At 40.3% G+C, this 24,742-nt stretch overlaps 1 protein-coding gene across 4 annotated transcripts in view; it reads right to left on the bottom strand.

Moving 5' to 3' along the window:
* Positions 1-2,388: 2,388 nt before the first annotated feature.
* GARIN2 (golgi associated RAB2 interactor family member 2) overlaps positions 2,389-24,742 on the bottom strand; it is a 35,230-nt gene continuing 12,876 nt past the window's right edge. For 2 of the 4 annotated variants that reach the window (XM_061429181.1, XM_061429184.1), the window contains 6 exons: positions 21,269-21,468; positions 19,862-20,396; positions 16,602-16,849; positions 8,299-8,327; positions 4,402-4,476; positions 2,389-2,505 (listed from right to left, as the gene is read on the bottom strand). In XM_061429181.1, the coding sequence (XP_061285165.1) occupies positions 4,412-4,476; positions 8,299-8,327; positions 16,602-16,849; positions 19,862-20,396; positions 21,269-21,468 (1,077 nt within the window). In that variant the 3' untranslated portion in view covers positions 2,389-2,505; positions 4,402-4,411. Of the gene's footprint in view, positions 2,506-4,397; positions 5,521-8,298; positions 8,328-16,601; positions 16,850-19,861; positions 20,397-21,268; positions 21,469-24,742 lie in introns of those variants that run through there. The other 2 variants (XM_061429183.1, XM_061429182.1) reach the window with 2 other exon arrangements.

Here is a 24,742-nt window from a genome sequence, read left to right as displayed (position 1 = left end):
ATGAAGGATCTAGTTGTTCCAGACAGTCACCCACGGTTGGTGTGGTCTGGTACTGCCTTTTGAAGGACTCTGTTACCGGGTAATATTACTCAGTCTTAGTTGTGACTTTCTTCCTAAAGAACCAGTTTGTTCCAGATAATCACTCTCAACAAAGCCTTTTCTGTAATGAGACTGCTGCTGCTGCTGCTAAGTCACTTCTGTCGTGTCCGACTCTGTGTGACCCCATAGACGGCAGCCACCAGGCTCCCCCATCCCTGGGATTCTCCAGGCAAGAGTACTGGAGTGGGGTGCCATTGCCTTCTCCATATAATGAGACAGTCAACTCCAAATTAGAAACTTATAGTTTACATATATTCATATCTTAAAAATGACCCTAATATTAATCTTCTCTTGGTTGCTCCCTGTTTCATCTCTGATTGTAGAAGTGGGAAAGAAATCCCTTTCATCTTTGGAACAGCAAGGAGAGAAGGGAAGAATCTCCCGGGCTGTGGGCCAAGGGGGGCTGGGTAGAGGGTTTTCCCCTATAGCACTGTCCAATACAAATATAAAATGAGCCACATATATAATTTCGTGAAACACTATTTAGTAGCCAATTAAAAAATAAAAAGAAACACATGAAATTAATTTCTAAATTTTAACCCAATATAGCTAAAATATTATAATTTAAATGTATAATCTATATAATAATTATTGAGGTATTTTATATTCTTTTTCATACTAAGGCCTAAAAATCAATTGCATATTTTACACTTTATCACAGTACAGATGCTAAATTTCCAAGAGTTGAAGTGAAAAAACATAACCTTACCCAAACAATATTTACGTTTAATGAAGAAGAATTCTACACTGCTTCAGTTTTTTTTTTAATTAAAATGAAAATAAATTTAAAATTCAGTTTCTCAGTTGCAATAGCCACATTTCAAGTGCTCAGTAGAGCCATACATACCCATTTGCTACCATATTGGACCATGTAGTTCTAGAGCATTGTCTGTGGGACGGGAAATGGAAGATAGAGGGGAGACATATTTGTTATTGCAACTCAGGTCACTGGTAGGAAATACCAGTACTATTTGTATAAAATTAAAAAAAAAATATATATATATATACACACACATATATTTTTAGCTGTATGATTTTGAACAAGTAACTTAATTGTCCAAGCTTTACTTTCACCGTCTGTCTGTAAAACAGGAAAGTAATCATACCCCTCAGATTACTGTGAAGACTGAGAATCTATGCAAAGCTTATGGTAGAATGACTGGCAAAGTTTTGAAAATAGATAAGTGGTGGCTTTTAAAAATCCAAACAGGGAGTTCCCTGGTGATCCACTGGTTAAAAATCTGCCTTACAATGCAGGGAATGTGAGTTTGATCCCTGGTGGGAGAAATAAGATCCTACTTGTGGCTACTGAGCCCACAGGACACAACTAGAGGGTCCATGTGCTGCAACCAAGACCCGATACAGACAAATAAGTAAATTTTTTTATTTTTAATCCAAACGATTCTTTGGATGGGGACTGTCTGTATTTCCTTTATTTTTAAAAGTTAGAGAATTTAAAAAACTTGTTTGAAAATGGCATTCATTGATTCCATAAGTACTGCCTCTTAGGCCAGGTGCTCAGTGAAACACAAGATGGAAATAATATGGTCCTGGCTTTGAGGACCCTGGGGCACCCCGTGTTAGAGACCACACAGTCAGTTAGTTTAGTCTCTCAGTTGTGTCCGACTCTTGGCGACCACATGAATCGCAGCACGCCAGGCCTCCCTATCCACCACCAACTCCCGGAGTTCACTCAGATTCATGTCCATCAAGTCAGTGATGCCATCCAGCCATCTCATCCTCTGTTGCCCCCTTCTCCTCCTGCCCCCAATCCCTCCCAGCATCAGAGTCTTTTCCAATGAGTCAACTCTTTGCATGAGGTGGCCAAAGTCCTAGAGTTTCAGCTTTAGCATCATTCCTTCCAAAGAACACCCAGGGCTGATCTCCTTTAGAATGGACTGGTTGGATCTCCTTGCAGTTCAAGGGACTCTCAAGAGTCTTCTCCAACACCACAGTTCAAAAGCATCAATTCTTCGGCGCTCAGCTTTCTTCACAGTCCAACTCTCACATCCATACATGACCACTGGAAAAACCATAACCTTGACTAGATGGACCTTTGTTGGCAAAGTAATGTCTCTGCTTTTCAATATGCTATCAGTGGTGGGGTAATATCCAAATGAGAAAAGTAAAACCAAAGAGAACAATATATTCATTCAACAGTCCCACAGAAAAGAAGCCCTACAGATAAAAATTGAGTTTATGAAGTATATAGCTCTCTACTTACTTTAAAATCAATATCCACAATTAACAATCATTAAGATTTAAGAAAGATTGACATGGATCAAATGCTTAATGATTAGTAGTAGCCTTTATTTCTGCCACATGAAAGATGCTGCTTTGTTTTCCCTTCCTTCAATTGTTATTTCTTGAGCTGTGCTTGCTTTTAATTTAGTAGTTTACATTTATCTGGTAAAGAAAAAAGATGGAGTTAGTTCAGTTAATTCGAAAGTCTGAAATACAGAATCTTGTAAAGCTATTACTGTTATATGTAAAACTTAAAATAACTAGATATGAGTAAAATAAGTGATTGAAATAAGTAAAATTACATTTATAATACAGTATTTCTTCTTAATATAACAATAAATATCCTTTGGACAGGTAAGTTATCATTTTTTAAATCTAGAAGTTGATACAATGTTAAAGGAATTTCTTAAAATTTTTGTTTTTAAAAATTACTTCTACCATGCAGTTACCTAGTAAATCAAGAAGTCAAGATTAAAATTATGGACTTTTATTCTTTAGAGCTTGTAGACATTGTCATTGAATTATTTGCAAGTTCTTGATTTGTGCTAAACTGAGTCCTGAAATTAGTCAAATGTATGTGCGATTTACACACACATAGTTTATGCTTATTGTAAATAAGGGGCCTAGTAACTTTCACATGATTTCAGTTGTAATAATAATATCAATACAAAGTCTTTATTAGTAGCAAACTTTTTTCGCCATGTTAAAAAAATCTACCTTTCCCCATATATTAGTAATTCACAATTTAACTATTTGGGAGCCACTTTTAAAATTTCCAAAGTCAAGATCTAAATATGTTATATATACCATTATTTTTGCCCTTCTTTGCATCTGTAGCTCTCTCTTAATGAGACCACAGTATTTGAAATTTCTCATTATAGAATGTATCAGTCAAAGGATGAAATTGCTGTAGTGTATTGGGCTCACTTTTAAAAGGAATTTCTCCCTCTAAAGGCTATAATATACTGAGAAATAGCCAGGCTTGGAACTCTCCCTAGGTGGGTGTAGGAACCAGCATGTCACCCTGGGTGCCACCCCTTCAGTGTCTAGCACCATAGAACATTATTAAGAGCACACTTAATGGGGAAACAGAAGTGACAGAAGAACAACACAGATGAGGAGCGTATGTGGAGGCCAGGGGATTAACGTATGTGAACATTTGATGTTTTTTGGCCACACTTGTTTTTCTCTGGTGCGTTGTCTCTGGCCGATGGTGTACATCTGGGTGGGGCCCTGTTAATAAACTGAATGCTCAAATGCTAAACTGACTTTAGTTGGCAGAGTGACGGAAAGGTAGAAAAAAAGGGTAGGCACCTCAATTCCATCATCAGAACCCTAATAAGATGGGCATGTGCTTCTTGTTGGAGCCGGCCCTGCTTCACCAACTGTTTGTTTAATTGTGTGAATTTAGCCTTAAATATATGTGTGTGCATATGCAGTCTCTCTCACACACACACACAGCATTAGTTATATTAGGACAGGCAAATGAGAGAAGTTTCATTCATAAATAGCTCACTGTAAAGCGTGTCTCAGAGAAACTTAGTACACTGTTGGCCACCACACACAGCCGGGCAAGTTATGCATCGCACAGAGTAATTGTGAATGGGGCCCCCAATTCTGTGCAGTGTACAATCTGTGCAGATGTACATGGCAGCCCTCTAGAGACTCTAGAGGAATTTGTATAATTTTTGGTGTGAAAGTAAGAGGCTTTGGCTGTGTTGGCTAATCTGAGAAAGCAGGTTGGGAAAGAGTACGATAAGGGAGCAGAGAGCAAGAGTAGCAATGAGAATGAAAGGAATCATCGTTAGGAGCAGCAGCAAGTAATTCTCTTCCAGTGCCTCACCTGAAGCGCCCTCTCCCCCTGCTGATGTTACATTTTGACCCCTGGTGGATTCTAGAGCAGAAACCACAGCAAAACCCTCAACATTCCATTCCACCTCTATTATTACTATAATAGAAGTAATATGATTCACTGTTAAAAGATTCTGTTTACTGACAACTTTTTGTGAAAATGTCATGTCATTTACATCTATAGAGACTTATAACTGCAGAAATTACCTTAGTTGTCTTATACGTTTTTTCCACTGGCCTTTTCTTTTCCTGTTTTACTTTCCTTTCCTGACATCCATTCCCCTGAGAAAGGGACGACAGATGAGGCACGAGAGTGAGGAATTTAGAGGGGATTTGACAGGAGAGCGGAGAGCCAGGAAACAGTCCAGCAAAGTGGAAGTGAGATCATTAGAAAGAGGAGACGAGAAAGAAAGAAAAAGGCCAAAAACCAGAGAGAAGAAAGTAACACAAAGAGAGAGAACTTGAGTCTTAAATTCAAATGATTTTCTAACCTCATCAAAAATGTCTTTATTCTTTCCAGTGGAGCCCATTATTAAATTTCAGTTTCCCTTTTAGAATTCTCCCATTACTTCTTAGGATTCCAAGGGTTTGATTTGCAATAATTAAGAAGAAAATGGAAAAGATAGATGGGTGGGGGAGGGGAGGACATGCCCAGTATTTCAAAAATGATTTCCCTCTCTCTTCTTTTCTTAATCTCTGTCCTTTGTCTCATTTCTTTCCATCTTGGAAAAATGCCAGGGGATCATAGCTAAGCCTACTGTTTGGGCTCATTGTAAAGAAAATCAGCAAAAGTAAAGAGAATAAAGCTTAGAAAGGTAAGAAATGGAAAGTCAAAAAAGGAGAGAGATGGACCCAGATCCAAAGAGATGGGTTTAGCCTGGGCCCTACCTTGTAGACTTTTCATCAGAACAGTACATTTGAAGTGCTGCTTTACCTGAAACCCTACTCAAAAAGGAGGAAAAGTGTAATTCTTCCAAACTGTTCAGAGGTTAGAGAGAATCGGAGACTGCTGTCCCCAACTAGCCTTGCCCAAGAGTTGTTGAATGTGAATCTGAGGAAGTTAATAGAAACAGTGATTTGATTTACTCTTGTGGGAACAGTTATTATTCTGGCTTCTGCCTAAAATAGAAATCAGATTTACAAACTTATTTTCAGTCTACATTCAGTCTAAATTCAATGGGACAAGGTTACTAATCTTTGCTTCCTTGGGGTGAAGAGTGTTAAGTGTGAGTAAGGGAATGTGAAAGGGGAAAAAAGTGATTCAGAGGAGTGTGGCAAAGGGGAAAGATATGCAAATCAGAGGGAAAATTGAAAAACTGTACAAGCCTAAGTAAGGAAAAGTGAGAGGATAAAGGAAAGGAAAGTGGAAAGAATGAGAAAGTACAGGAAAGAAAACAAACAGGGAAAATAATTAATACTTGGTGAAAACTGCATGCCGAATTTGTATATTGTACCAGCTTCATGATTTAACAGCTCAGAGTGGAATTTCGCTGCATGTCTGCTGTATCTTTCCTCAACTCCTCATTGCCAGAGCCCCATTTCAAGCTGCTTGCTAAAATTTACATAGATTGGCTACCAGGACCACAATCATGAGCTAATAAACCGTAGCAGCAGAAAGGGCCCTGACACAGCCAGTCACGCCTTTGTTCCCCACCCATATGCACACACATCTGACAGCTGAGGAAAACTGAGACCCAGAGAGATTAAATGACACATTCGTGAAACAGGACAAACGGAACCCAAATCTAGGACTTTCAGTTCTAAGCTCAGTGTTTCATAGCTTATTTCTTCACCTTTTCCTTCCAGATTTTCTTCCTTTTCCCAACTTGTTTCATGGACTCAGTACCTCCTAGTTATGTTGCCTCTACTTTCTCTTTTTCTCTTGTTTTCACAAGTAGTTAGGTGTTAAAGCTTGTTGACTGTGTGTTCAGGTCTTTTTTCATCTCACTGCTTCTTGCCTGGTCAAGACTTGGGTACCTTTCACCCAGACTATTATAATGACGTTCTGCCTCTAACCTGTTTCAGCTTCTCTTAGGGACTGCAGTCAGAGTAATCTACCTAAAATGTAATGTTAATTTTGTCATTTCCCTGGCTTTTCAGTGGATCCTCCTTACCTACCAAGCAGTATCATCCAAACTCCTTAGTGTGGCTTAAGACTCCTCCAGACTGGCTCCTGCCTTGCTCTCACTGCTCCTAAACTGAATATGCCCACCACTGTCCCAGCCCTGTGATTTTGCCCACCCTGTTGCTTATATTGGGCTTTCCTAATAGCTCAGTTGGTAAAGAATCTGCCTGCAATGCAGGAGATCCCTGTTTGATTCATGGGTTGGGAAGATCTGCTTGGAGAAGGGAAAGGCTACCCATGCCAGTATTCTGGCCTGGAGAATTCCATGGACTGTATAGTCCACGGGGTGGCACAGAGGCAGATATTTTTGTTTCCTCTTTCCTAACACAAAGATTGCCATCTTCACAGACTCCTTCATGATTTTCTCTTTTGAGCAAAAAGTATGTTCTCTACTTTTCTCTTAGAGGGCCTGTAACGTTCTGACTTACATTATTTGTGCACATGTCTTGAGGCCAGGTATATGTCCTGTTATTTATTTTTAATCTCTCCCAGAGTCTGTCTCAGTGCCTCCTATATAATAGATGAGCATTGAATGTTTATTCAGTTGAACAAGATTGAGTTTGTGCCAGGAGGCAGGTGAATCAGTCTCATATGAGATTAAAATGGAAGTATCAATGTCCTATATTAATTTTAAATTTCCATGGCTTAAATAGGGAGTATTTCAGAATGTATGAATAATGTACTAATTATATGCTCAGCTACTAATTATATATTAAGTTATAAGGTTTTTGCTAGATTTAATATTGTCTTTAGAAAATAAGAAGAAAATATTTGCCTGTAATAGCATATCTTGGGAATTTTTACAGATTTGATTTCTTTTTGAAATAAAATTTGGGATAGAAATTGATAGATGAAAATTCTATATACTGTGAGGGAAATTTTATATTTTTCTTATAAACTATAATAGCATTTGTTTTCAGGTTCAGTTCTATAGATTGGAATATAGGTAAAAACCACATTATCGTGAAGCTCCTCTGGTACTTTTGGACACTAAAGTCCAGTGGGAAGGCCCAAAGATGAACCCCATTTGTATAAGTAGCTTTTCTATAATCATTGGCTTAAAAAAAACTTTATCGAGCTAATATTTACTTATTTAACATTATATAAATTTCATGTGTACAATTTTACATATTTCTGCATGTGCTCCCCCCCAAAAATACAGGTTGATCCCCTTTCCCATTTAGTTCTCCCCCCCAATCATTTTCTTTTCTCTTCTTTTGTAGGACTCCTGCAAATGTGACTAAAAAACACCTTCAAGTATTTCTGTGTTTTTTCCCCCTCCTTTTTAAGTTCAATGAAATGTGATTTTGTGTTCCTTCCATGATGTTCTTTTATGTGCATGACTGGAGCAGAGGTCTCTTCTACTCCCCAGAGGTTAGACAGTCACTCAGAAGTGGGTCAGCAGCAAGCAAGGGAAGAACTCTCCACTAGTGTTTACATGACAGCCTTTACTTCAAACAGTTGTTGCCAGTTAATGACCCCGAGATGTGGGAATATGTAAAGAAAAAGCTGCCAGAAGAAAACATTAAATTCTATCACCTGACCGCAGAGCAGAAGACAAAGACACAAGCAGGAATAAAAGAGGGGCTAGCAGATTTTAGATTTACCAAGAAATTGAGCTGTGATCACTTCCCTTCCAAATCAGCAGGAGTAACAGGCCATATCATGTTTGATTCTGCTCGCAGAGCTAGCTTGGGAGTGGCTCCTGCCCTGTGAGTTAGAGATCCTGGGAACTAGGGAACTCTATCAGCACAGAAAAAAGCCAAGTGGTGCCTACTGCTTGAAAGATAGCATGAATGTAGTCTTTGAGGCCATTTCTGTAGGACAGACTCTCAGAAGGAAGCAAAGACAGGAAAGGGAATGCCTCAAAATGTCTGGCTCGATTCCTTTGTTTTTAGCTACTCTGTCTGTTCCAGGGCCCTGAGGTGATGGCTTGATACAAGGGATCACAAAGAAATATGGTGGAATTTGGTCCATACCTGAAGTGTCTGAATCAGTTCTCCTGCTCCTGTAAAAATAAATAGCACATTTCAAAGTTTGGCCAGTATAACCGCAGATATTTAGAAAAGAATTACTAGGTATGAGAAAACAACCATTCTCTAAGTACTTAGTAGGTATAATGACATATATTTAGTAAGCCAAGGGTGCACATGTGCGTGCTAAGTTGTTTCAGCATGTCCAACTCTATGCGACCCTGTGAACTGGAGCTCACCAGGCTCCTCTGTCCGTGGGATTTTGCAGGTAAGAATACTGGAGAGGGTTGTCATGCCCTCCTCCAGGGGATCTTCCCAACTCGGGGACTGACCCATGATTCTTATATCTCCCGCAATGGCAGGCAGGTTTACCACTAGTGCCATGTGGGAAGAAGCCCCAGCCAAGGGTATTATCCATTATAATGCATCTTAGAGTAAAATTACCTAAATTTATGTAACATGTAAGCTGTCCAACCTACAAAAGCCATAAAAGTGAGTTGTATGTCATTACATATAATCTATTTTTATTGTGGCTATCATCTGTCACTCAGTGAGGCTGTAAGGATCCCTATCATGCTACATCTCCAGACCCTAAAAACTCATTTGGGGTTGAGACTAAAAGAAGCTAACTGCTGCTGTTCAGGGGTTTCTGTAAATGGAGTCAGTTGCATTGGGAATATATGCTCTTGTAGACATGTGGGATATATTCTGGAATGGATGGGTGCCAGGGTTTGCAGTTGCCCACCTCTGCTAGCTCTTCATCACAATCTTGGTGGCCTTGATGGGAGTCTTCTAGGTGAATAACCTCAATCATTCATCCAAGTTATTACAATTTCTTACAGCTTAGTGGATATAAAGTAGGGAACTAGCTGTCAGTTTTTTGGACTATTTTACTTTCAGAGATATCTTTGAATAAAGTCTGTTTTCTGCATGCCTGATACCTTTTTAAAATTTTTAATCTTTTGACCATGCTACATGGCCTGTGGGATCTTAGTTCCCAGACCAGGTATCCAGCCCCCTGTACTGGCAACATGGAGTCTTAACCACTGAACCACCTGGCAAGTCCCTGTATGTCTGACTTTTAAAATTAATATCAATAATTAAAATACTTATTTTCTTAACCTACTGAATGCTAAAATATAAACTTAAGTCAGTTAATTTTCACCAAATCTTTGTTTCTTGGCTATACTGCAATAGCTATTTTGAAAGTTTTGCTGTTTGAGTAAGAGAATTATGGGAAGAATAATTATCCTTATATAATAGCTTCTCAGATAAATGTACAAAGAAATAATTCTGATCCATTTAGAGGATCTGGCAAATTCATGCAGTTCAAATTCTTTAGTGAATCTTTCAAATGTAAAGGTTAAATTAGTAATTTTCTGAGAAGTTTGCAAATACTCATAACCTTTACCAAATGGGTCTGGTGATTTAAATAAGGTTGAGTTTAATGATAAAAGTTTTCAGTATACTGAGAGGTACCAAATAAATGTACTTTAAAAGAGTAGGTGCAAACTAAAATGAAGCCTGCCATTATCCTCTTTAAAACAAAGCGAAGAATCACAGTAACACTATTGCCAAGGTATAAAAAGGAATATAAATGCTCTATAAAGTAAATCCTTCATTTCTAAAGTACCCAAAGTGACATTATCGAACTTTCCATAGTCTTTCACTTATCTAGATTTAAATTGTTCAATTTACATTTTAAAGGCCAATGAATTTGAGGGCAAAATACTCAACAAGGTCATTGTTTAATTTTGTTTGTTTGTTTGTTTCAAAGTACACGGTTAGAAAGGTGTCACCGAAATCCATGGTCTTGGAGAAGAAAAATATACACTAGAATTCATTTATCACTCTCACAGCATCCTGACTTGATCCTACAAATATCCCAGGACTAAGTATCAGTGAATCCCATTCTGTTCTTTGATTTTATTACGTCTTTCAATTATAATGAACATTCTCAAATTAGGCTCTAGGTAGTAATTATGTTCCTGATGTAAATAGGCACTAAAATATAATCTATACTTGATTAAATTGGACTAAGAGGATTAGTTAGAACCAAAATTTATTTTTTGCTTTGTTTTTAAAATCTATTTTTTTCTTTCTTTACAGTAGAGTCAGCAGATAAATGATACAGGAAGCTGAGAGACTGAAGGGCAGAGCCTGGAAGATTTTGGGATTTGCTAACTAAGATCCTTTGTAATCTTAAAATCCTAAGATTTTTGCTATTTATATAGGCATTCATTTTCTCATTTCTAATACCAATCATAACAGTGAGAGTAACAAAACTTCACACTTGCAGCTCACTTCAATCTAGAAACAAGTTATCCTTACAATTTGTAACATTTTAAGAAACTACTACGAGCAGTCTAACGCTCAGAGAATTTTTAGGGAAGTGAGGCTTTTCTGTATGTAACAGTGGATACATGTCAGTGTGCATATGTCAAAAGCCATAAAACTGTACAAGAGAGAGAGTGAACCTTAAACTAGGGACTATACTTAATAATAATATATGTTTTGTTCATTAACTGTTAACAAAGGTACCACACTAAGGCAAGTGTTACTAACAGGGGAAACTGGGGACGAGGGAGGGTGAGGAGGTGGCAGTGGTGTGGGTGTAGGGCTGTATGTGCTATGTGCTCAATTATTCTGTAAATCTAAAACTATGCTTTAAAAATGTTTATTACTTTTTAAAGATTTTTTAAAGCACTAAAAGTTAATCCAGTGCTTCAGGGCATCCATTATTTGCAAAAGGATGAGGAAAGAAGAAGTTGAAATGATTTAAACAGTTAACCTTGTTAAGATTTTTGAATTGGGTGTTTCTGAAAGCTTAGACAGGGGCAGGACAGAATTTGAGATATATTGAATGAAATAAAGCAGAGGAAGATGTCAGAATGATCAGACCTGATTAATTACTGTTTAGGAAAAATTGCTAGACTGGATGGATTCATTTTTATCTCACTTGTTTTTTAGAAATCTTACGCTTTTCTATGAAAGTCATACTTGTACGTAGCAAAAAGTACATTTCCTGTTGAGTGGCACCTGCTGCTATACCTTTGTCTCTTACATTCTTTGTCTTTCCCTCACTCCTTCTGACTGATGATTACTTTTTAAAAATTTTATTTATTTTTAATTGAAGGATAATTGCTTTACAATAGTCTTGGATTTTGCCATATATCAACATGAATCAGCCATAGGTATACATATGTTTCCTCTCTCTTAAAACTCCCTCCCACCTCCCACCTCTCACCCCTCTAGGCTGTCAAACCAGAGCCCTGGTTTGAGTTCCCTGAGTCATATAGCAAATTCCCACTAGCTATCTCTTTTACATATGGTAGTGTATATGCTTCCATGCAAGTGGAATCTTTACCATTTGAGCTACCAGAGAAGCCAAGAAAATTGAAATCATATCAAGTATTTTTTTTTTTTTTTGATCACAGTGCTATGAGCTTAGAAACTACAAAAAAAAAAAAAAAACCTGCAAAAAATGCAAATATGTGGAAAGTGAACAATATGCTACTAAACAAATAATGGATTACTGAAAAAATCAGAGGAAATTTTAAAAATGCCTAGAGATAAATCAAAACGAAAATATGACCCAAAATCTCTAGGGTGCAACAAAAGCAATTCTAAGAGGAAAGTTCATAGAAATACAATCTTACCTCAAAAAACAAGAAAAATTTCAAATGAACAACCTAACCTTATATCTAAAGCAGCTAGAGGAAGAACAAACAAAATCAAAAGTTAGTAGAAGGAAAGAAATCATAAAGATCAGAGCAGAAATAAATGAGAGATGAAGAAAACAAAATAAAAGATCAATGAAGCTAAAAGCTGGTTCTTTGAAAGGATAAACATAATTGATAAACCTTTAGCCAGACTCAAGAAAAAAGCAAGAGAGCTCAAATCATTAACATTAGAAATGAAAAAAGAAGTTAAAGCTGACCTCACAGAAATACAAAAGATCATAAGAGACTATAAGCATGCCAAAAAATGGACAACCTAGAAGAAATGGACAAATTCTTAGAAAGGTACTAAGACTGAACTAGAAAGAAATAGAAAGGTCCCAAGACTGAACTAGAAAGAAATAGAAAATATAAGCAGACCAAACACAAGTGCTGAAACTGAATCTGTGATTAGAAAACTCCCAACAAACAAAAGTTTGGGACCAGATGGCCTCACAGATTAATTCTATCAAACATTTACAGAAGAGCTAACACCTATCCTTCTGAAGCTATTACAAAATTTTTAGAAAAAGAAATACCCTCAAACTCATTTTATGAGGCCCACCAACACCCTGATACCAAAATCAGACAAAGATACCACAAAAAAGAGAGAAAGTTACAGGCTAATATCACTGATGAACATAGACACAAAAATCCTCAACAAAATACTAGCCAATGAAACCTAACAGTGCATTAAAAGGATCATAAATCACAGGTAAGTGGGATTTATCCCAGGGATGCAAGGATTTTCCCAATATTCAGTGTGATATACCACATCAAAAGATTGAAGAATAAAAACCATATGATCATCTCAATAGATGCAGAAAATTTTTGACAAAACTCAACACCCATTTATGATAAAACTCCAGGAACTGGGCATAGAGGGAATTTACCTCAACCTAATAAAGGCCATTACTTTGCCAACAAAGGTCCGTCTAGTCAAGGCTATGGTTTTTCCAGTGGTCATGTATGGATGTGACTGTTGGACTATAAAGAAAGCTGAGTGCCAAAGAATTGATGCTTTTGAATTGTGGTGTTGGATAAGACTCTTGAGAGTCCCTTGGACTGCAAGGAGATCCAACCAGTCCATCCTAAAGGAAATCAGTCCTGAATGTTCATTGGAAGGACTGAGGTTGAAGCTGAAACTCCAATAGTTTGGCCACCTGATGCGAAGAGTTGACTCACTGGAAAATACCCAGATGCTGGGAAAGATTGAAGGCGGGAGAAGGGGACATCAGAGGGTTTGATGGTTGGGTGGCATCACCGACTTAATGGACATTAGTTGAGTAAACTCCGGGAGTTGGCGATGGACAGGGAGGGCAGGCTTTGCTGCAGTCCATGGGGTAGCAAAGAGTCAGATACAACTGAGCGACTGAACTAAACTGAACTGAATAAAGGCCAAGACTGCAAGGAGATCAAACCAGTCAATCCTAAAGGAAATCAATCTTAAATATTCATTGGAAGGACTGATGCTGAAGTTCCAATATTTTGGCCACCTGATGCGATGAGCTGACTCATTAGAAAAGACCCTGGGAAGGCACAAGGAGAAGAGGACGACAGAGGGTGAGATGGTTGGATGGCATCACTGACTCAATGGACATGAGTTGGAGCAAGCTCCGGGAGATGGTGATGGACAGGGAAGCCTGTGCTGCAGTCCATGGGGTCCCAAAGAGTCGGACACAACTGAGTAACTGAACAACAAAAATGACAAACCCCCAGTTAACATTATTCTCAGTGGTGAAAAGCTGGAAGCATTTCCTCTAAGATCAGGAAACAAGACAAGTATGTCCACTCTCACCACTTTCAGTTCAGTTCAGTTCAGCTCAGTCGCTCAGTCGTGTCCGACTCTTTGTGACCCCATGAATTGCAGCACGCCAGGCCTTCCTGTCCATCACCAACTCCTGGAGTTCACTCAGACTCACGTCCATCGAGTCAGTGAGCTCACCACTTTAATTCAACATAATTTTGGAAGGCCTAGCTGTGGCGATCGGAGAAGGCAATGGCACCCCACTCCAGTACTCTTGCCTGGAAACTCTCATGGATGGAGGAGCCCGGTAGGCTGCAGTCCATGGGGTTGCTGAGGGTTGGACACGACTGAGCGACTTCACTTCACTTTTCACTTTCATGCATTGGAGAAGGAAATGGCAACCCACTCCAGTGTTCTTGCCTGGAGAATCCCAGGGACGGGGAAGCGTGGTGGGCTGCTGTCTATAGGGTCGCATAGAGTCGGACATGACTGAAGCGACTTAGCAGCAGGAGCAGCAGCTGTGGCTATCAGAGAAGAAAATGCAATTAATTGATTTTAAATATACTTTTTAATGCAAATTTCAGAACATCTGGTCATATAGGAAAATTTTCTGAAGTGGATTTCCTTGAATTTGAACTGATAGTTCTTCCTATGGCTATGAAGAGAAACCCTCATTTTGGTTCTTGGGCCTTAGAAGAAGCGCTCACAAGAGAGGACTCCTTGCTCGATCTGACTTTGTTTCTAGGACTGGCTTCTCATAAGGCAACAGTCCTCAAACATGGTTGTACATTAGAACCATTTGGAGGCTTATTACAACACAAAATGATGAGCCCATCTCAAGAGTTTATGATTCAGCAGGGTAGGAATGGGCTCAAGAATTTACATCATTTACCAGCTCCCAGGTGCTGCTGCTGACCAGCCACACATTAAGAACCACTGGTATAGAAACCCTCGCTAGGACACAACGCTTTGCTTAAGCAGACCACCAAAATCATAATTTGAAACTGAAATCATATTGAAATTGAATTGAAATTGACCATTGAAATCATAATCGAGATCCAGCAACACCTGGAATGTATTGACACTTGGATGTAGAGGCTCTAGAACTGTGAGAAATGTGGCTGCCCAGGAGCTAGAGAGTAAAAAAATGTTACTCTGACTTCAAGGTTTATGAATCTTCCAAGGATCATCCATATTCCTTTGCTTCCCTGGATCCCTACTTAGCTGGAAAGGAGGTGAAAAAGAGAGTTTTGAACGATTACCCCTCAGTCGATTAAGATTTTTTTCGGACAGAATAGCTAACTTTCTTTTATCCTTGCTGTTGGAAATGAATTAATAGTGACAATCATGACCATTTACTGAACACCTAATATGGCCCTCTTATAATTGCTACACAGTCAATCATCTTGAAACCATTCCACCAGCGCTCTACCCTCTCTTCAGATCTCTGCCCTTCCTCAGAGAAGCAGTCCCTGACCACTTATATAAGATAGACCTACTCCCTCCCTCCTCAAATGCTTCTGTTACTTTTTGTTTTCTCACAGCACATTCCAGCTGGCATAATACACTTTGTTTGATTATTGATACCCTCCACTAGAACGAAACACTGCATGACTTGTTTTCACTGATGTATGCCCTGTCTCTAGCACATAGAAGATGCTCAGTAAATATTGAATGAATGACTCACACCTTTAAAAAGTTTGTTTCCCTGTTTTCCCCTGTTCCTTTTTATATTTAAAAATAACTTAGACATAGTTCAATACATTCCTGATTTTCATTCTTGCTAATATAGCATTTAGATCTCTATGTTTTTCTCTGGTTTCTTGATAGCTGTTACTCCAGAATAAACATATTAACTTTTATTTTTATAATACCACAGTGTCTCTCACATTCATCATGTAATTGGGTATTTATGATTATAAAAACATTTTTTCAGATTATTAAGTTATTCATTGGAAGTGTAGAAAAGTGTAAGGGACATGTAAAGAAGAAAATAGAAGTGTAAAGATAAAAGCACCCATAATTACTCCAGACAATCAATGCCCTAACTCCAAAATGTGGACACCATCATTCTATTTTATTTCCTTCAGCACACACCATCTATACAAGGCAGATAGCGCAGAATGCCAGCTGACTGGTTTAAGAAGTTGGTGTGAAAATAAAAATTAGACAAGGTTAAACCAAATGGACTGCAAGGAGATCCAACCAGTCCATTCTGAAGGAGATCAGCCCTGGCTGTTATTTGGAAGGAATGATGCTAAGGCTGAAACTCCAGTACTTTGGCCACCTCATGTGAAGAGTTGACTCATTGGAACAGACTCTGATGCTGGGAGGGATTGGGGGCAGGAGGAAAAGGGGACGACAGAGGATGAGATGGCTGGATAGCATCACTGACTCGATGGACGTGGGTTTGGGTGAACTCCGGGAGTTGGTGATGGACAGGGAGGTCTCGCATGCTGCGATTCATGGGGTCACAAAGAGTCGGACACGACTGAGCGACTGGACTGAACTGAAACCAAATGTGGATAATTGAGTTGATTATGTTATCATTCATATGTCTAAGATTATGTCATCATTCGTATGTCATTCGTATGTTTGAGAATCTTCCATGACAAATGCCTGAGTTGCAGGGACTTTATTTATTTTTCCTTTATTTTTGGTCTCACCACACAGCATGTGGGATCTTATTTCCCTGACCAGGGATTGAACCCATGCCCTCTAGATTGGAAGGGCATAGTCTTAACCAATGGACTGCCAGGGAAGTCCTGCAGGGACTTTAAAGCATGCACTTACTTACATATTTCATGTCTTAGCATCATTTGGCATCTCCCTGCTTCACATACCTGGGTTCTTCAGCCTTGAGAGTTGTGCTTTCAGAGTCCATTGTCCTTATTTCACGGGGTCTGTCGCTCATCTCTTTGGATTTCTCTGTCTCATCTTCTTCTGGAGTCAAGGTAGTTTGAAAACATCTTTCACCTTCGAAAGTCAGTGCTAGGTTTGAGATGGTGACACGTTTTGGGGATTCTCTAAACTCATTCTTACTTTTTGTATCTCGTAAACACCCAGACTTCAGAATGTTTTCCATTTTTTCCTTTGAAAATAACAAGCAGCAGCAAATCAGGTGACAGAAGAGCATCACACAGAAACAGATAATTTATGAAGCAGTAATCATTTCATTCATATTTACTGAGTGCCCTCGAGCGCACAAGTGCAGTGATGAAGGGATGAGGCTTGGTGTTGCACAGCCGTTGAGAGGAGCCTAGGTGGGCCTGGAGGCTGACAGCGTGGGGGCCCGACACAGCACATTCGAAACCTCACGTGGTCATGCACACCAGTGTCACCTCAAGAAGGAAAATTAGGACTCAGTCACAGGGCTTCCTCTCCCTCAACTGGCAGGGAAAGGAAGGTTTTCTAGAAATGTCTTGCCACCAATTGTTCCCATCCAAAGTTGCTCTTGACTTAAGAGCATCTAATAGGTGACAGGAGTTGGAGGTTCATAAAAATACTAAAGAGTTTGCTTTTCAAAAGACCTAAAATTTAGCATTCTAGTATCTCAGCCATTCTCCTAGTGCCCCTGGCGTCTGTTATTAGCACCACTGCTCTGTCGTTCCTCGCCTCCCCCAGACTCGCTCTCGGGCCTCAGAGCCATAGGCCAGCTGGTCTGAAAGATTCTGTCTGTCTAACATCACTGACATCTGCGCCTTCTTCCCCCTTTTGTCATTATCTACTCCACCACCTCTGTACTGTTCTTTGAAAATAATGCAGTAATCTTCTGTAAAAATTAAACATTTTTTCTGACAATGAAAGCAATATATATTTTTCATAGAATATTTAGAAAATCCTAAAAGATATACAGTGAAAGGGAGAAAATTATTGCTTTTTGATGCCACAGGCCAGATATAACTACTATGGGACATTTCATTCTGGTCTTTTTCTCCATTTATTTATTTTGAATGTGCCTGTTTTGTGATCATATTGCAGTGCTGTAGCCCATATTTTTTCACTTCAAAATTTATTATAAAAATCTCCCTATGTTATTAAAAACTTTGTAAAGCTACTTGAATTTTTTTAATTAAAAAATATTATTATAAAAAGCAGAACATTCAGAAACCCGTAAAGAATAAAACATCAATTGCTTATAAGACCACAACCTAGAAATAAACTGTTATTAACAATATGACTTCCCCCTCTCCTATTGTCTGTATATACACTTGCTTTTTTATGTAATAAGGATGTGAAAGTTGCTCAGTTGTGTCCGACTTTTGAAACCCCATGGAGTATACAGTCCATGGATATCTCTAGGCCAGAATACTAGAGTGGGTAGCCTATCCCTTCTCCAAAGGATCTTCCCAACCCAGGAATTGAACTGGGGTCTCTTGCATTGCAGGCGGATTCTTTACCAACTGAGCGCTCAGGGAAGCCCAGAAATAACTATTAACAATATGACTTTCTCCCCCTCCTATTATCTATGTATGCACTTGCATTTTTATGTAATAAGGATTATAAAACCTTTTAGTTCATTTTTCATTCAGCTTTATATCATATATATTTTTCCAAGTAAAAAAAATTCTCCAACAGAATTAGCGCTACGGAGTAATTGTTCATTTAACCAATATTTACTGAGTGGATATAATCTTGTCCGTCACTTTGGTTGCTCCTGAATGATATAAACATGGAACATGCCCTTTGTGGTTTAAATTCATTTAGCCCTTCCTCTGTGGTGGATGTTTAGGTTACTTCTTCATTATCATTATTTTATTTTTATAAACATAGAATAGATGTGGTACAATTAACATCTTTATAGTTAGATTCTCATTCTTATTGGTGATTAATTCCTTAAGATTAATCTTACAATGTGAGAGGCCTGGGTTTGATCCCTGGGTTGGGAAGATTCCCTGGAGAAGGAAATGGCAACCCACTCCAGTACTCTTGCCTTGAAATTCCCATGGATGGAGGAGCTTGGTGCAGGCTACTATCCATGGGGTCACAAAGAGTCGGGTACGACTGAGCGACTTCACTAATTCCTTAAGAAAGATTCTTAAAAGTGAAGTCACTGAGTCAAAGGGTGTCAACATTTCTAGGTTCTTGACTCATAATGATTTCAAGAAAGTTTGTTCTAATTCTCACCCTGCCATGAATCTTTAGAAACTCCCAGATGACCCCAACTTTACTAATGCTGACTGTGTTGATCTCTTAACAGCTTTATGGATGAAATATTTTTTGGTTTGCATTTTTTTATTACTAGTGAGGTTAGCCTTTTCCACTGATTTTAGTAGCTAGTGGTTTCTTCTGTGAAATGTCCATCTTTTCCCTCTGTCATCTTTCTGTCCTGGGCCCCACGGGGAGTTCTCAGCTACAGTCTCCACACCAATCTCTTTACCTACAATCTGTCCTGCCATCAGAATAACCTTTTAAAAACACAGCCCCTTCACTCCCTTATACAGAGCTTTTGTGGCTAAGGTTTGTTCAAAGCCTGAGTCTACACTTCTTATTTTGGCATTTAAGATTTGCAAGCAATTTTCCAATCCTATATCTTAATATTTTCCACATATATTATGCTCCAGCCAAACTGATATATTGTTGGATATGGCTCTGTGTTTTTCCACTTTCTGGCTATTTCTAAAGCTGCTCATTTATTTGGGGAATTTATTTTCTTATTTTTATTCCTCACTTTTACTTATTGAAGTTTCACCCCATCCTTCAGTGTACTTCATATATTTGTGCACATTTAAACCTTAATATAACCCTTACATGATATTAATATTCTCACTTGAGAGCTGCATGTTCAGTGACTTGGCCAAACTAACATGAAGCAGGCAGGGCAGGATTCCAACCCAGGACTTCTGGCTCTGATACCAAAGTTCTTTTTATCCTACCATGCCTCCTGATACAGGGTTAAGTTTTATGGTATGGATGGTCACTGCCTATTTCAGGGGACATCTTACAACTCTTTTAAGCAGGGGTTCAGGGATCAGATCTCATTTTTAGTGTTAGGTTAATCAGAGTAAACTCCATACTATTTCAATAATCAATGTCATGAAGCTCACCAAAGAGAGTGAAAGAGAGTAATTATTAGAGAATGAAAGTCTTCTATGTCACATACCTTTTCCTCCTGCTTGGCCTTGAGTATGTCATCATTTTCAAACACCACTCTGACCCCTGAGCTTGCTGTGACTCCACAGATGTCTGTGACTTCTGTGACTTCTGTGACAATATTTATATCTGGGGCCTCAGTGACCTCATTTTCTGGAATATCCGTGACGTCGGTGACATCGGTGATGTCTGTGAATTCCGAGAAATCAACGCTTTCTACATCGTTGTTGGGGTCTGAACATGTGGACAGGTGTGAGGTCTGTATGGCGGGGAAGGCTGCTATATCCATGATGTCCACTGAGCCTGTGATGTCTGTGCTGTTTGTGATTTCCGAGAGGCTGGAGACTTCCGACACTTTGGAAGCTTTGGCTTTCTCCTTATTCAAGAGGGAGATGAGCTCTACCCACTGACAGAACAGGGCTTCTTGTTTGCATGCAGGGGCGCAGAGCTGTAGGTAGTAGGCTCGGCCACTCACCAGCTTTACTTTGATGCGCATATTCTCGGCATCATGTACAGAGAGAGTCACAAACTGCAGAGGGAGAAACCTGCAGACAAATGCAAATATCATCTGGAGGCCTGACTGGAAACTGTCACAAGGCCTTTCATGTTATAGACATTTGTGGAGTGAGACAGGACACCAGGTGCATCTCTCAAACAGGTTTGGGGAGGAGCCGGCGTGGGATGCAGCAGGACCTTCTTGTGGCCACATGTTCCCAGGTCTGGCTCATGGTTTTTGAGGCTCAAAACCTTGATTTTTCATACATATAATCAGGCTCCTGAAGACCAACTCACCTGAATCATACTCCTAAGACTATCAACTGGTATATCAGCTATTTATTACTTATCTAGGAGAAGTTGTCCCATTTAGTTAGTCCTGCAAGGTTGAGACTGAGAGTGATTTGCTGTGGGTCCTACAGCAAGTTGGTGGATTGAGACAAGAACAGAACTAATCCTGATGGAAGTTGGGATGGTGGGGGAGGAAGTTCCTGTTCAGTCAGTTCAGTTCAGTCGCTCAGTCGTGTCCAACCCTTTGCGACCCCATGGACTGCAGCACTCCAGACTTCATTTTATATAATTAGTCAATTAATTTGGTTGTCCCAGGTCTTAGCTGCAGCACGTGGGACCTTCATTCCCTGAACAGGGATCGAACCTAAGCTTCTGCATTGGGAGTGTGGAGTCTTAGCCACCGGACCACCAAGGAAGTCCCCTAGGTTTAATTTTTGAGAAGTTAAAGGTGAACCATTTGTTTTGACTGCCAGGTTGTCAGACAACCTCCCCAGACTCTAAGGATATGACTCTGTCATCTGTAGCAGGAAACAAGTGAGGAGCACTTATCATCTGTGTTTCTAGTCTCATCTCCTCCGGGGTAAAAGCGTCTTTTCTGACAGGTCGTGAACCTCTTTCCTTTGTAACTCACCTGGTAAGCACCAGATTTTCTGGAGAAGGAGATGTCAGGAGACTTGTAAACAGGGGTTCTGAATCTTTCTGGGCGGTGGGTGTCAGATGAGCCAGCAACATCACGTTAGGGGTCTTGGTGGTGGGACTGGAAGAGCAGATGCCTACGGTCACCCAGTTGGCTCGGTTATGAAGGTAAATGGATTCCCCTCTCCTGTTGACCTGAGGCAGAGAAGAGGAAGAGGGAAGTTCTGATAAGATCTGTGGCCTCAACAACCTCACTTACCCAAACAGTGTAGGAATAAAGGAGAGATGAACCATGATGCTATAAAGAAAGCTGAATGCCGAAGAATTGATGCTTTAAAACTGTGGTGTTGGAGAAGACTTGAGAGTCCCTTGGACTGCAAGGAGATCCAACCATTCCCTCCTAAAGGAGATCAGACCTGGGTGTACATTGGAAGGACTGGTGTTGAAGCTGAAACTCCAATACTTTGGCCACCTGATGCAAAGAGCTGATTCATTGGAAAAGACCCAGATGCTGGGAAAGATTGAAGGCGGGAGGAGAAGGGGATGACAGAGGATGAGATGGTTGGATGGCATCACTGACTCAATGGACATGAGTTGAGAAAACTCCAGGAGTTGGCGATGGACAGGAAGGCCAGGCATGCTGCAGTCCATGGAGTCACCAAGAGTCGGATACAACTGAGCAACTGAACTGAACTGAGCTGAACTATGATGCTTTTGCTCATGTGACTTCTTGGAGATATCACAGTGAATAGACATGGTCCCTGATCTCTGGGGTCTGCTGGTGAAAATGAACATTAAACAAGTATGTCACTAAGTGTCTTAAGTGTTATTGAGCGCAAGTTCAGGGTACTGTGCTGTGGGGTGCATGACAGAAAACTTGACTTAGTGGGGAAGAAGGCAGGTATGTGTGTAACTACCTTTCTCAGAGAAGATATGTTTATTATAAATTGTAGCAGACAATTTACAGTCATATACTCTTCTATGTTGTAGTCCATACAGCCAAGTGGTTCTCACAGAAGTCAAACTCTTGTATCCATAGTTCAGTTCAGTCTCTCAGTCATGTCCGACTCTTTACGACCCCATGAATTGCAGCACGCCAGGCCTCCCTGTCCATCACCAGCTCCCAGAGTTCACTCAGACTCACGTCCATCGAGTCAGTGATGCCATCCAGCCATCTCATCCTCCATCGTCCCCTTCTCCTCCTGCCCCCAATCCCTCCCAGCATCAGAGTCTTTTCCAATGAGTCAACTCTTTGCATGAGGTGGCCAAAGTACTGGAGTTTCAGCTTTAGCATCATTCCTTCCAAAGAAATCCCAGGGCTGATCTCCTTCAGAATGGACTGGTTGGATCTCTTGTATCCATAACCCCAAGATAATAGTAAAATGTAGTAGAATGAAGGATGAATTTTGAGCATGTGTTGCCTTTGTTCTGAATACAGTTTTATTTATAAGGTTATGCTATTTAATTCTTAACGATGACTGTGTTTAACAACCAACTTGTAAACTTCCTGAACTCTTACCAATCAGCCAGCTCGGTACACCCTGGCCATAGAGTCAGAAAAGGTCCCCCAAGGAAGGGCCTCTAAATCAGACCTGAGCAACGTGCGACATGGACTGGCTGGGCACAGAGCAGAGTCTCTGCTGGCTGGAAGAGGATGAGACTGGAAAGTGGGTGGACAGGGATGTGAAGGAAGCCAGAGAGGGAAAGCACTTGGTTTCTCAGCTGTGTATTAATTGCTGCAAAAAAGTAAATTACCAAAAAACAAATATATTTAGAAGGAGATTGTAGCCTACACTATTGATTAGCTACCCAAAGCCATGCTCCTATTCTTCCTGATTAATAGAATTCTGGTTTTGTCCAGGATCCACCCCTCAGGGATGGTGCCCCCAGCTGAGGAGTGAACTCATCCACCCAAACTAGTCACGGTGGTCCCATCCCCTGGCCAGTGATTGCTGTCTGCAGGGGCATGTACTCAGGCCTGGCCAATGGGACCAAGCCTCCTGGTGGCTCTGGGAAAGGGGTCTCAGCTCTCACAGTTGCAGAGAGGAGATGTATCCCCTGTCTTGCTGGCAGCTGTCATGTCCTGCTCACATGTGATGTCCTCAAGGGAGAAATTTGTAGGTAACAGGACAAAAAGAGAGAAGCCGGGACCCTGATGGTTCCTGCGAATGAGTTGCAGCCCTTTGGTTCTTTCAATCTGTATCTGTGTTAGTCGCTCAGTTGTGTCCGACTCTTTTCGACCCCATGGACCATAGCCCGCCAGGCTCCTCTGCCAATGAGATTCTCCAGGTAAGAATACTGGAGTGGGTAACCATTCCTTTCTCCAGGGTGTCTTCCCGACACATGGATCAAACCTGGGTCTCCTGCATTGCAGGCAGACTCCTTACATCTGAGCCACCAATTTACTTGAGATAATCAGTGTTCTTTTTCGCTCACACTTGAATCAGGTACCTTGATAACTTGCTGCCAAAGACATAGCAATCACAAGAGGTTGTGTGTGTTGAAGGGAATAACTTATCTAGTTATGACATGTTCAGTTCAGTCACTCAGTTGTGTCCGACTCTTTGTGACCCCATGAATCGCAGCACGCCAGGCCTCCCTGTCCATCACCAACTCCCAGAGTTTACTCAAACTCATGTCCATCGAGTCGGTGATGCCATCCAGCCATCTCATCCTCTGTTGTCCCTTTCTCCTCCTGCCCCCAATCGCTCCCAGCATCAGAGTCTTTTCCAGTGAGTCAACTCTTCGCATGAGGTGGCCAAAGTACTGGAGTTTCAGCTTTAGCATCAGTCCTTCCAATGAACACCCAGGGCTGATCTCCTTTAGAATGGACTGTTTGGATCTCCTTGCAGCCCAAGGGACTCTCAAGAGTCTTTTCCAGCACCACAGTTCAAAAGCATCAATTCTTCGGCGCTCAGCTTTCTTGACAGTTCAACTCTCACATCCATACATGACCACTGGAAAAACCATAGCTTTGACTAGACGGACCTTTGTTGGCAAAGTAATGTCTCTGCTTTTCAATATGCTATCTAGGTTGGTCATAACTTTCCTTCCAAGGAGTAAGAGTCTTTTAATTTCATGGCTGCAATCACCATCTGCAGTGATTTTGGAGCCCAGAAAAATAAAGTCTGACACTGTTTCCCAATCCATTTCCCAAGAAGTGATGGGACCATATGCCATGATCTTTGTTTTCTGAATGTTGAGCTTTAAGCCAACTTTTTCACTCTCCTCTTTCACTTTCATCAAGAGGCTTTTTAGTTCCTCTTCACTTTCTGCCATAGGGTGGTGTCATCTGCATATCTGAGGTTATTGATATTTCTCCTGGCAATCTTGACTCCAGCTTGTGCTTCTTCCAGTCCAGCATTCTCACGATGTACTCTGCATAGAAGTTAAAGAAGAAGGGTGACAATATACAGCCTTGACAAACTCCTTTTCCTATTTGGAACCAGTCTGTTGTTCCATGTCCAGT

The sequence above is a fragment of the Bos javanicus genome, chromosome 10, assembly GCF_032452875.1.
Source record: "Bos javanicus breed banteng chromosome 10, ARS-OSU_banteng_1.0, whole genome shotgun sequence".
Classification (NCBI taxonomy): Eukaryota; Metazoa; Chordata; class Mammalia; order Artiodactyla; family Bovidae; genus Bos; species Bos javanicus.
This window is presented reverse-complemented; position numbering and strand designations above follow the sequence as displayed.